The 12802-nt window shown below is 55.2% G+C and overlaps 1 protein-coding gene across 1 annotated transcript in view; it reads left to right on the forward strand.

Moving 5' to 3' along the window:
- The window catches only part of FRMD5 (FERM domain containing 5), a 66049-nt gene that overhangs the window by 41105 nt on the left and 12142 nt on the right, over positions 1-12802 (forward strand). The window contains exons 2-5 of the mRNA XM_051628888.1: positions 6502-6606; positions 8058-8100; positions 8539-8617; positions 11966-12063. Coding sequence (XP_051484848.1) covers positions 6502-6606; positions 8058-8100; positions 8539-8617; positions 11966-12063 — 325 coding nt within the window. The remainder of the gene's footprint in view (positions 1-6501; positions 6607-8057; positions 8101-8538; positions 8618-11965; positions 12064-12802) is intronic.

Below are 12802 nucleotides of genomic sequence, written 5' to 3' on the forward strand. Positions count from 1 at the left end.
GTGTCCCTGTTACATGTTGCCTTTGAAGTCATCCATGGCATTGTCCCAAGAAATATTGTCATGTCCCCCCTGGGCCCTCCATCCCTCCTGGGTTGCTGTGGTAGGGCCAGCATCACTGTGGCAGCTGGACTGGGCACAGGGCTCAGAGGTTGGGCTGGAAATGTGCCTGAACTGGCCCTGCTCCTTCTGGCTTCTCCTGGCTGCTTGTCCTTGATGCTGATCCTCACTGGGTCTTCACAGAAACCATGGCACTGTTCCTGGGAACCATCCCTTGGCACTCCCTTGAAGTCCTCACTTCACCAGTAGCTCTGAGGGCATCTTACTAGGGCCTTTTTGTGGCACTGCAGCCCCTTTGTGTTGCTCAGTCATTTCTGGATATTGGCTTAAGCCTCCAGCAAGTCCAGAGGAGGCCACAGGGGCTGGAGCAGCTCTGCTGTGGAGACAGGCTGAGGGAGTTGGGGTGTTCAGCCTGGAGAAGAGAAGGCTCCAGGGAGGCCTTAGAGCACCTTCCAGTGCCTGAAGGGGCTCCAGGAAAGCTGGGGAGGGACTTGGGACAAGGACAGGGAGGGATGGGACAAGGGAGTATGGTTTCAAGCTTCAAGATGGGAGATTGAGGCAGGATCTGAGGAAGAAATTCTTTGCTGTGAGGGCGGTGAGACCCTGGCCCAGGTTGCCCAGAGAAGCTGTGGCTGCCCCATCCCTGGCAGTGTTGAAGGGCAGGTTGGATGGGGCTTGGAGCAGCCTGGGCTGGTGGGAGGTGTCCCTGCCCATGCAGGGGGTGAGACTGGATGGGCTTTACCCTCCCAACCCAAACCAGGCTGTGATTCTGTGATTTTCCAACCTAAATATTTGTGTGATCCTGTGGCAGGGCAGGACAGCCGGGGTTGCAGGAGGGAGGTTTCAGCACCTGCACAGGAGCAGCAGATGGTGCCAGAGCTGCACCGTGCCCGGCCCTCCTGCCCCTTGGGGACAGAGCCATCCCCCTCGGAGACACCAGGCTGGTGGTGGGGGACCCACTGCAGCCCCTCCTCGGGGGCCGTAGGGTGAGAAGGAACATTGCAAGTAACGTTCCTGGTTAGGGGCTCACAGGCTGCTCTGCTCCAGGCATGCTCAGATCTGGAGCTTGTTCCTGGTCTGGGAATGAATCTTCTCAGGAATCATTTTGCCCATTTTCTTCTAGCCCCGCAGCTCAGATGAGGCTCCAGCTCACTTTGAGGGCTACAAGAGCTGTCAGTTAGGAGGACTTTCCCTGCCTGCAAAGTGAACATTAACTTTGTCCAAGGGATAATAAAACCTGAATTTTGAAAATGAGGCATTTAAAGCACAATATTGCATCAAATTGCTAGTGAAAATCTCTTCATGTTGGCAACGGAGCTGTTGTGTCTTTGATCTCTCCCAGCTCAGATGTTGCTGCCAAAGAGACTTAAGCTTAAACTTCACTTTAAAAAATACACTTTTTTTGACAGTTTCCTTTAAAAAATAATCTTCTCCTAAGCTGAGGAGAGGAATGGCTGGCTCCACAATGAGATTTCCAAACCAAATAGTGCAGAAAGGAGCCACTTCCAACTGCTGCCATTTCTTCTGTAAATCCTGTGCTTAATCCCCAGAGCGGGTTGGGGTAATTCCTGGTTTCAGCTCAGGAAGAGCAAATGCTGCAGTGGGGCTGGGGGCTCTTCAGCCTCTGTGCTGGGGGTCTAGGGCCAGACGGGTCCCAGCTGAAGGTCGGTGGGCTCTGTTGGGAAGCAGACCCTGCTGTCCTCAGTGCAGGGAGGTTCCCATCACTGAGCCATGGACGAGTGCATTTGTCACTGGAAAATCCCAGCAGGATCTCCCAGCTGTCAGCACAGCGCTGTCTTTCTGTCCTGTCATAAAAAAGGATCATAAAACTCCCTGGAAGAGCTGTCCTCTCTGAGCAGGGAGCAGTAAATCTCGGTGTGAGTGTGTTGGTGATGTGTTGATGCTTCTCAGGGACCTTGTCAAGATGCTGTGGGGCTGAATGGCTCTGGAGGGCTCGGTGAGGAGGGATGGAGTCCCCAGCTCAGCTCCTCTCCTCTGCAGGGAAGAGCCCCCACCGCTGGGTCCCAGTGACATCCCAGCACCCCTGGATCAGTTTAGGTGCAAAGGAGGATAAGGGACTGAGCTGAGGAAGGTCAGGCCCCCCAGCACTGTCACCCCACACTGCCCTGCAGCCCTGAAACCATTTGGGGGGCTGCAGGAACTGTGAAAGGGGCCATCACAGGAAAGTTCAGGTCTGCAGATTTTCTAGCTGCCCATGCTGTGGTGCAGCCCTCTGTGAGCAGTGGCACATCCTTGTCCCTGTTAACACAAGACTGGGCAAAATGAGGGACCATTATGAAGCAGAACGGTTCAGTGCAGTATGTCAGGGTGGCTGGTGATCCCTGTGATCCTCCACAGCTCCACGCTGGCAGCAGCAGCACAGGCACTGCTGCTGGCTGCAGGCACCACTGCTGCAAACCACTGGGAATGCTTCTCATTGTCCTGCTCCGTGGCACAAATTAACAATGGTAATACCCCACAGGCAGCGTCCAGGTGTGTCTGGACACCATGCAGTGCTTACCTCCAGGTGGAAGTTTAAGACAGAAAAAGGCCATTAGAGGTGTCAGAGTCGTGGTGTGGGTTGCCTCGGCATGTGGCATTCCCTGTGTGGTGAGCAGGACTGGTGACAGGGCAGCTGGCCATGGTCCCTCTGCCAGACTGGTGGACCCTGACCTCAAAACTCTGCAAACCTTAGGACAGATAGAAGTCTTGCTTTATAAGAACATATAAAGATAAAAACATAGAATATTTAAGCTGGTTTTATGCAATAGGCAGCTCTTTTAAGTCATGGTTTGTAAAGACAGTTCTGATAATTTCCTAAAAGACATACTCATAATGATTAATTTAGAATATGTTTAATTCAAGTTAGAGAGATCAAAGGGAAAGTGTTTCCTCCTGTAAGGCCGTTTGCTTTTCTACATTTTCTCCATATTCCAGTGGACTGGGGGGGCAAATGTGGTGGGTCCTTCCTTGGGATTTCTCTGGGTTAACCTTGCAGAGGAAAACATCATACAGATATTGGTGCTGATTTGGGGCATGGGCAGTGAAGGAGAGAAGAGCACAGAGCAAACCCCTGCAAAGCTGGCTCTGGGAGGTGCTGAGCAGTGTGATGCTGGGGGAACAGATTTTGTCAGTGTTTTCTGTATAATGAGGAGGTTTTGTCTTCCTAAGGCCTGATCTGGGCAGGGTGTTTCCTGCCTAATAGGCGAGCAGGGCTGAGGGGTTTGTTCTGCTGCTGCAGTTTCTCTCTTCTCAAGCTTTAGTCCTCATTGAAAAAAAATATTAATATTCTGTAGTGAAGGAATGTTATCTTGCTCTAGCTCAGGAAAAGGGGTTTGGATTCTGGCAGGTTTCACTGTTCCTTCCCATTCAGTGTCCTTGTACCCTTGCCGGGTGCACAGCCTGTGCTGGGGCTGACAGTGATGGATGAGCACACGGAGACGCAATTAGCCTATTAATAAAGCACAATCTAGGCCACGCTTTTTCAAGTTCGGCACCAAAATCCACGTTCAGGCCCATAAATGGGCAGCCTCCTTTCCTGAGCCATGGCCAGTGGTGCTTGGGCTGAGCAGCTGGGCTCAAACTCCAGGCTTCTGGTCCTTGAGCTGCCTAAAAGGGGACAAGGCTGGTGTGGGTGACCCTGAGGTCCCCCTGCTCCCTGCTGGGGACTGGTGTCTTGTTCCTCTGTGGGGTGGTCCCTGCTGGGTAGTGTCTGGGGATGATTCCCAAGCACGGGAATCCTTGTGGCATTGGTGCCCAGGCCGTGGATCCCTGGCCAGTGACTGTGGCTGCAGGGCTGCCACAAACACGGCTGGGAGCACCAGCACCATCAGCCCAGCAAGGGGCCAGCACCTGGGGCTGGTGACACCGGTGGCAGCTGATGTACCAGTCTGGATAGCCAGGTATGGAAATAGGAATCTCCTCTTTTTTTCCCAATGCATTTGGGCATCACGGCAGGGGTGAGCAGGGAGCTCTGCTGTTTGGGAGGTGGGGGCTGCAGCAGAGCAGGCAGAGGCAGCTGATGCGGGCCGGCAGGACCTGCTGCCCGCGGGTACGTGTGTTTGTCTGTGGGCTCAGCAGCATCTCCCGGGGGCCGGGCTGGGCTGGCACAGCCCGCTCAGCTCCAGCCCGTCTCCCGGCCCAGCTGCGGCTGCCAGACGCTTCAGCAGCCTCCGTGCAAACCCTTCCCAGCTCATTCCCCTTCCTCCTGCCCAGAGCAGCTGTCTCACACCTCTGACAACAGGAGAGTTGCTTAAAAACTCGGTAATAAGCTGGGGGAGAGCGTGAATCAGCGGGGCCAGGCTGGGTGCCCCGCAGCCCCTCCTGCCTGCTGGGTGTTCACAGCAGCGCCCGACAGCCCAGCCCGGCTCTGCCTGACCCCGGCGGGGCAGCTCTCCGGGCCGGGCCGTGCTGTGCCAGCAGCCAGCCCGGCACGGGGACACTTGTCCTCTCAGGTGCCAAACAGCCTCCTGGCCCCTGTGCACAGCGTCTGGAGTCCTCGGTTGTGTTCCCTTGGGTGGGTCGGTGGTGTCCAGCATCCTTCCAAGGAGCTGCAATCCTGGAGCAGGATGCTGAGCCGTGGTTGCTGCATGGGCAGCGTGAGCAGCAGGGCTGGGGCTGTTTCTGGGCTGGTTTTGGGGCTGAGGCTGGGTCCGGGGCTGGTCCTGGACTGCAGCCCCGAGGCACCGCAGTTGCCCCAGGACACAGACCGGCCCGCGGCCGGGGCTGCCCTCAGGCTCTGGCTTTCCGTGGCACCGGCGGCCGTGGGAGGCGGTGTCACGCGCAGCGGCTTCTCCCGGGATCCTCCTGGGATCCTCCTGGGATCCTCCGCCATCCCTCCCGGGGGATTCGCTTGCGGGAGAGCAAAACCTCCCTGCCGCCCCCGGCACGGTGAGAGCAACCCCCAGCCCTGTTTATTGGCCCGCAGGGGTTTACAAAGCACAGGGCAGAGACTGAAACTGCATCTCAGCGTCATCTCGTCTGCTCAAACAAAGCCCTTCTGCAGCCGGTTTCCCCGGGGGTTGTGTGCCCCCAAGGCTCCCTGACAAAGCACTATTTATTTAAGCTTCAGGGACATTTATCCCACCGTACCCAGCCCCAGGAACGTGCTAGTGCCAGAGCCGCGGGGTTCCCTGATGGCCCGGGCTGTCTCTGCCGAGCGATCCTGTGATCAGATAACACGAGTTTTAAATGTATTTGTCGGGAAACAGAAACCCGTGTTCTCTGAAGGAGGCAGCTGCCAGGAGCAGCCTTTGATCTGCCGAGACGCTGCTCTGGATGCGGGCTCCCCAGTGGCTGCAAGGGAAAGCAGGTCCCCTATGGACCGCGAGTGCAGCAGCTTCTCTATGGACTGTGGGGTAGAGCAGGTCCCCTGTGGTAGATGCTGCAGGCAGCTCCACTGAGCAGAGGTTGATGAGTTATTGGGGTGACTCTGGGTTCTTGTCCAGAAGCAAAATGTTGCAGTTGTCAATTACAAATTGGATGGAAAACGTTGGAGAACTTTAAGGGGCTGGATACGTGGCATTGCCCAGCTGTACCCTTGGTCTGGGTGAGTCCCATTGCTGATAGATCAGTTCTCAGGGAGGGGGGTTCTATGGCCCTTGGGGGTGTGATTCTGAAGAGCCAGAACCAGAAGAGCCTCATTCTAACTCTCGATTTATTGATGCCAAACCTTTAGCGGGTGGGAAAGCCATTTCTGGATAAAGTGGTGATCATCTCTTTGATAAGAGGCTGCACAGCCCCAGCAGTGACCCCCATGGCTGGATGAGCTGTGACTGAGGTTTTGGGGGGCTGTGAGTGGGTGTCACTGGGGTCCTGGTGGCCTCTGCTCTCTGGGTGCTGCTTTTCCACACCAAACACAGGAAGGACCAGGGTGTCTTGGGCCCAGCAGAGCTATGGAGTAGCTCCCAGTGCTCAAATTCAGCCTGTGCTTCAGTCTTCGCAGTGCTGGAAATTAAATTTTTAACAATTTTGAGATGTATCAGATTTTATATCTATAATACTTTAAAATTCCATTAATGTTCAGCCTGGCACTGTCAGCGAGTTGCACTGGCACGCAGGACCTCGCAGTGCTGTCGTTCTCCTTGCCCAGCTGCTCCCGCTCCCTCTGGAGTTGGGGTCTGGTCCAGGAGGAGCTATAAACGTGTGAGCAGAGCCCAGGGCAAGGGGAAGGTTTGTCCTAAAAGCTCAAGAGCAGAAAAGGGCACAGAAGAAATGTGCTGAAAATGGCAGGTCAGGACTGGGCTCCCGCCATGGTGCCAGAGCAGGGAGAGGCTGTCAGAGCAGGGTGCAGTGAGCTGCCCAGGAGCTGTGCCGTGCCACCAGCCAGGGACCCCAGCAGCAGCAGAGCTGGCACGTTGCTGGCCATCCTTGGTGTCACCTTACAGGTTCTGGACCCCACCACCCTCCTCCTGCCCTTTGTAAACAAGTTTCTTTGTCTTGCAGAGAGATGCCAAGGGCCAGTACCTCTTCGACCTTCTCTGCCACCACCTGAACCTGCTGGAGAAGGACTACTTTGGCATTCGCTTTGTGGACCCCGACAAGCAAAGGGTGAGAGCCCATCCTGGGGGTGGGGGGGCTTTGCATCCTGGTGCTGGCAGACTTGTGCTGTGACCCGGGGTGTGAGGCAAACGGCTGGGATGGAATTCAGCCCCAGCAGTGCTGAGGGGCTCTTCCCCACCAGTTCTCCTTGCCCTGCTGCTGGGATGGGTCGTCATGGTGCCCTGAGGGGGTGGTTGTGTTGCCTGTGGGAAGAGCATCTACGCAGGGCCCCCCTGAGCACACCGGGAAGACCCCCCACCCCTTCCCAGCTCTTCTGCCAGTGCCAGGGCTGTGTCCCATTCTGCAGACCCAGGGAGGAGGCTGGGGTGCACCAGGGCTCCAGCAGCAGCACCTCCATGTCCTGGCATGGGTTGGGATGCACGAGCTGGAGGAACTCCCAGGGCTCCCAGGGCCCCATGAGCAATGAGAGCATCTCCTGTCTGCAGAGTGGGAGGAGCTGCTGGTACAGCAAAGGCAAGGAGGGAGATCTCCTGGCACTGGGTTTCCAGGACTGCTGCTGGCACAGATGTATTTTAATACGAGATGAGGCCACACCACAGCTCTGTGCCAAGAGTCCAGCCACTTGTGTGTGGCCTTTGGTGGTGAAACAAGACATGGGAGTGCCTGGGGGCTGTGGGACTGGAATGATGGGGGAGAGGGGGCTGCAGCAGCCTGCTCCAGGCACAGCTCCAGGCACAGCTCTGGCTCCTGCTGGGAGTGCTCATGGCACTCATCAAAAACTTTTTCATTTTGAATTGTGGCCTTGAGCAGCCTGGTGCTGCCCCGGGGCTGTGACAAGTGAGATGTATGTATTGAGAACACAGGACCATGAGCAGCAGAGATGCTGAAAAGTGAAGAAAAATACAGTAAAATCTTCCCTCAGCTCACTGGTTTTGTCTTCATGGAAGACATGAATTCTTCGTGTTTTCTATGGCAGTCCCAGACGTCACTGCCGTATCTCTGCAGGTCTGTCCTCCTCTGTGCTAATTGGCATTTGCCTTGGTTGTAGTCGCTTTGCTTTGGTGTTCTGGGGTTCCCAATACTCAGGCATCTGAGGCCACTGCGTGACTGACAGCTCTTTGTTTTCTAAACATGCTCAATTGGTGTCAGATCCAAGCAGCAGCTCTGGCAGAGACCTGGTGCAGGTGGAGCATGTGGTTTGTTTTTGATGGGACACAGGTGGAATTTCAGAATCTGGGACTGAACTTCACCTTCCCAGTGTAGTGCCATAATTACAGACCCTGGATCCTCTTCACTCAGTTGGTTTCAGCTGGTGATTTCCTGGGCAGGGGCTGCAGCCCACCCCCCCTCTGCTGTGCAGCCTGTGGATCTGCCACAGCACAGGCTTTTATGTCAAGCAGAGGTTTTTTTGTTTATTTAATTTTCCCCTGGAGATTCAAAGTTATTAATTGAAAGGTTTTGCTACAGAGTTGGCTTTATTACCTTCTTTTTCCTTTCAGCATTGGCTGGAATTTACCAAGTCAGTTGTCAAGCAAATGAGGGGTGAGTATTCCTGGGAGCAGACATCCTGGGCAGGCAGTGCTCGCTCCCGTCCTTTTAGATTTATTTTTGTTTTCTTCATTTTCTCTATTTTTAAAATTTTTTTTTGGTGGTCAGTTCCCAGCACGTCTCCCAAAAAGGGTCTTTTTGGTTGTCCACAGGGCTGTTCTGCTGGGTGGGAAGTGGGATCATCCTCCACCAGTCCCAGGGCAGTTGCAGCTGGTCATGCATCCCCCAGGCACAGGGCACTTGCCAAGACAGAAATGCTGGGATGAGCAAATGGGATCTGCCATGGGTGCTTTCCTGGTGTCTTTGGGGGCCCTGGGGGAGCAGATGAGACCCCCAGCAATATCTGACGGTCTCCTCGAGGGGGGTTATTTGGGAGGATGAAGGGGACCAGCCCTGGCGCTCGGTGACCGCAGCGTCGCTGTTCTCCTGCAGCCCAACCTCCCTTCACCATGTGCTTCCGCGTCAAGTTTTACCCCACGGACCCGGCGGCTCTGAAGGAGGAGATCACCAGGTAGGTAGGACCTGGCACAGGGGCACTGGGCACCAAAGGCTTGGCCAGGGCAGGGACACACTCTGCCCTGCTCCATTTTATGGTCAAGGGGAAGCAGCAGCCAGTTAGATTTCCAAACAAACCGTGGATTGTCTCAGCTGAGAGGGAGAAGTGTGGAAATCCCCACCTGGAGCGGTTGTGCCAGGCAGGGAGCACTGCCTGTGGGTGTCACCCCCTGCCTTGGTCCTCGGCTGCCCCTGCTTACAAAACTACATTCCCAGGAGGAAGTGCTCAGGGCAGCACCGCTCCAGGAACATCCCTTGTGGCCCCAGCACCATCCTGCCCAAGCCAAATGCAGCTCCCGGGCTGCACCAGAGCCTGCCCTTCCCTGCAGCGTGCCAGGGTCTTCTCTGGGGGAAAAACCATGATTATTTATGTCTGCAGCTGCAGTGCCCCCATCCTGTCCCTGTGAGGGACCTCAGTCCAAGGCTTGTTGGTCCTAAAGAAGAAAGCCCCCCCTGACCTCTGAAAAACAGACAAAAGTAGCACAAACTCCTTGTGACCTCTCCCCAGCTGGAAACCCATGCAGTGCTGACAGCCGGGTGCTGCACCTTGTGGGACCCCCAACGTCTGGGCCCAAGCCCCCCGTGTGGTACCAAGAAGGCCTCATCACTCCTGGGGCAGCTCCAGCTCTGCAGCCCCACGCTGGGCTCCCCGAATCACTCGGTGCATCCCGGCCCACGCGGGGCTCCCCCTCTCCCTGGGGGTGGATGCTCTGCTGCCCTCACACATTCCCAGGAACAGCCGGGGTCCATGCCAAGTGTGTGGAGAATTAAGTAGGCTTACTGATAGAGCTAAATATATTCCAGGATTTAATTCTTGGGATTTTCAGCCTATTTCTGCAGGCAGCAGATGAGTGGGGATGTCAGGGCCGTTGCAGCCTGTTGTGCAGCGTGTTTGGGACATACCTGGGCTCAGCTTTTTCCTTCAGTTCTGTATTAATAAACTGTGGGTTTTTTGGGCAGATCAGTTAGAAGCAGTAGAGGCTGGTGATGTGTATCAAAAACTCTTCCAGAGTTTGTTTTCCCCATGAGGGTGGTACAAAGCTAAGGAAAGCTCTGCTCGTGTTTCATGGGACCCAAAAACCAGAACTAAAAAAACACCACGAGGTGTTTGGAAGCCTGAGAAAGAGTCCGACGGTTCTCATGGTAGAGAGGAGATGCAGATTAGGAGGAGGGGATTCGTCAAGAGCCCTGTGTGCGTTTGCTGGTCCTGTTTAAAAGCATCTTCATGTCCGGAATGCCGGTCTCTGCTGCTGCCAGGACCTGTGCTGCCATCAGCCTTCCTGCGCATGATTGATCTTTGTTTACAGACGGACGCATTTTCGGGGACCCCCAAAAGTGCCCACGGATAGTTTCACACGGGGATATCGCCTTGGTTGGCTCGAGAGGCATTTCTTTCGTTTCCCCCAGCAGCCCCAGCCCGGGGCAGCGTCGGGGCCTTGATTTAAATGTGAAAGGGCCAAAGGCAGGTCTGGGTGCGCAGCCCGCGCGGGCACTGAGCTGCTCAGACAGGATGTGCTTTGTGCTCCTGCCCTTTCATCAGAACTCAGCCAACAGCTGCAGCTGGCGGGCACAGCAGGGAGAATTGGGATTCGGGTCAGGGATTTGGACGTGGGAGCTGGACACAAGGAGCATCGGGGAGAGATCCAGCCCAAGGAGACCGTCAGTTTGGGCTCAGAAATGTTTACCACCTTTGCTGCCCTTTTCCGAGGCAGCCTCATCCCACAGCCCCATGCTGCCCCAGGAACCTCCCCTTTCCTGGGAATATTTCCAAGGCATAGGCAAAGCTTTGGAAAACCTGGATGTTTCTGTATGTCAAACCAGTTCAGACCTACAGCCTGAAGGGAGCAGAGGGTTTCCCTGTGGGGCACATGAGCAGGGCTGGGAGGGTTGGCAGGATTAAACCCATTTAATTCTGCAGTTTTGGTGAGGTGAGTGCTGGGGACAGGCTGGTGCTGGGTGAGGTGCCAGAGGTCCTTGTCCCCGTTTGTCCCCCATGACACCAGGGTGAGCCCCTGTTCACTGCCATTCAAGTTGTGTCTGCAACTGCAGCTCAAACCTGGCCTTAAAATTCACTTTCCCCTGGGCTGAGGACACTTTAATATCTGGGTTTCTCTTTAATACATTTTATCTGTGAAAATTAGTGGTTTATCTCATCATAAATACGGATTTGAGAAATGAAGCATGACTGAGCTACTGCAGAGTGCAGGTCTGGCTATTGAAACACATTTCCAAGCACTCCCATTTCCACTTTGCTCCTTCACTCTGTGACTTACATTTTACCATCAAAAGCTTTTTCCCTCATGCATTGCCACATGACTCAGCCCAAACTGTTACTTAGGTTTAAATTTATTCAAATACATGGTTTTTCTGACATAGTTTATCTTTTCACTGGACTTTGGTGCATGAAGACAGAGATGGATGAGTGCAAGGGGCAGCTCAGTGTGGGTAATGTAGGGTTGGTCACTGGTGAGCAGGGAAGTGGGTGCATATGGAGAGACCTGGAAGGACACAGCACGTTGGGGGAGGAGGAGGTTGGGTGGTGGGAAGGATGAGCAGCCAGGCAAGGATGCAGGAGTGGGAAGTGCAGCAGTTGCTGGTGGGCTCAGGACCACCAGACACCCTTCAGAGCATCATCCTGGGCACCCACGGTGACCTTGTGATGGGCTGGGGGGGCTATAGGACCATGGAATGGCTTGGCTAGGAAAGGATCTTAAAGTCCACCCAGTCCCAACCTCCCTGCATGGGCAGGGACACCTCCCACCAGCCCAGGCTGCTCCAAGCCCCATCCAACCTGCCCTTCAACACTGCCAGGGATGGGGCAGCCACAGCTTCTCTGGGCAGCCTCGGCCAGGGTCTCATCGCCCTCACAGTGAGGAATTCCTTCCTAACGTCCAACCTAAATCTCCCGTCTTCCAGCTTAAAGCCACTACCTTGTCCTGTTGCTCCATGCCCTTGTGAAAGCACCTCCTCCTCCCCGTGTTTTCCTTGGTGGGAATACACACCCAAGTATCCCCGTGTGAGGGAGCTCTTTTCCTACACCGGGACCTCCATCGCCCCGGGTGCGGGCGCCCCGTCCCTGCAGGCTGGAGCCGGACAGGGCTGTGGAGCTCCGAGCCCCGGTGCAGCCCTGGGGAACTGCCGGGTGATTCGCACTCGCTGTCCCAGCCGGCCTGGTGTCTGGGACATGAGCTACTGGGAGAGAGATGTTAGTGCAAGTGTCTCGCGGCAGATATTCCACATCTAAATTGCCTGTTTAGGTAATTTAAACTTTGCTTAATGAATGGACTGTCTCCTCCATCCTCAGGTATTTAGTCTTCCTGCAGATCAAAAGGGATCTCTACCACGGACGTCTCCTCTGCAAGACGTCGGATGCTGCTTTGCTGGCCGCCTATATCCTTCAGGGTAATGCCTTCTGACAAGATAAATTTGCTTTTCATGCTAAGGACTGATTACATTACTTCACTTACAACAGATCACTGCTCCTAGAATACAAATGTCATCCCACCAGTGCGGGGCTCGTGCTTCAGGGCTGTCCCTGTGCTGTGCTGGGCAGGAGGGTGAGATTGATAAACTCATTGAATTGTTCTGGTTGGAAAAGACCTTTAAGACCATCCAGTCCAGCCGTTACCCCAGCCCTGCCAAGGTCACCACTGATCCCTGTCCCTCAGCACCACGTCTACATGGCTTTTAGATACCTCCAGGGATGGGGACTCCACAATTGCCCTGGGTCTGATATTGGGGTCTTGGTGCCCCACACTGCCATTTGCTCCCTACACTGTCCCTTTGGCATCTGGGGCTGTGGTATCCCCATGAGCAACCCTGGGGTGACCCCAGCCATGTCCTGTGCTTGTCCCAGCACAGCTGCACCCCATGGCACCGTGCTACCCCAGGAGGCTGTGCAGGGGCTTGGAGCTGCAGCTCTGCTGAGGGTAGGATTGGTGCGAGTGGCCTTGGGAACCTCCTTGCTTGCTGCCAAATGCCTTGGCAAAGAATTGCCTGTGTCAGCAAGTGGCAGAGGTGCTGTTGGAGTTTGGAGCAGGAAAACCTCAGGAAACCTTCTGCCTGCCCTGCCCTCCTGCCTGTTCTGCTGGCACAGCTCTGCCTGCTCTGGCCTCCACACCAAGGTGGCTGGTGTCCACTC

The sequence above is a fragment of the Apus apus genome, chromosome 10 (genome assembly GCF_020740795.1).
Source record: "Apus apus isolate bApuApu2 chromosome 10, bApuApu2.pri.cur, whole genome shotgun sequence".
In the NCBI taxonomy this organism is placed as follows: domain Eukaryota; kingdom Metazoa; phylum Chordata; class Aves; order Apodiformes; family Apodidae; genus Apus; species Apus apus.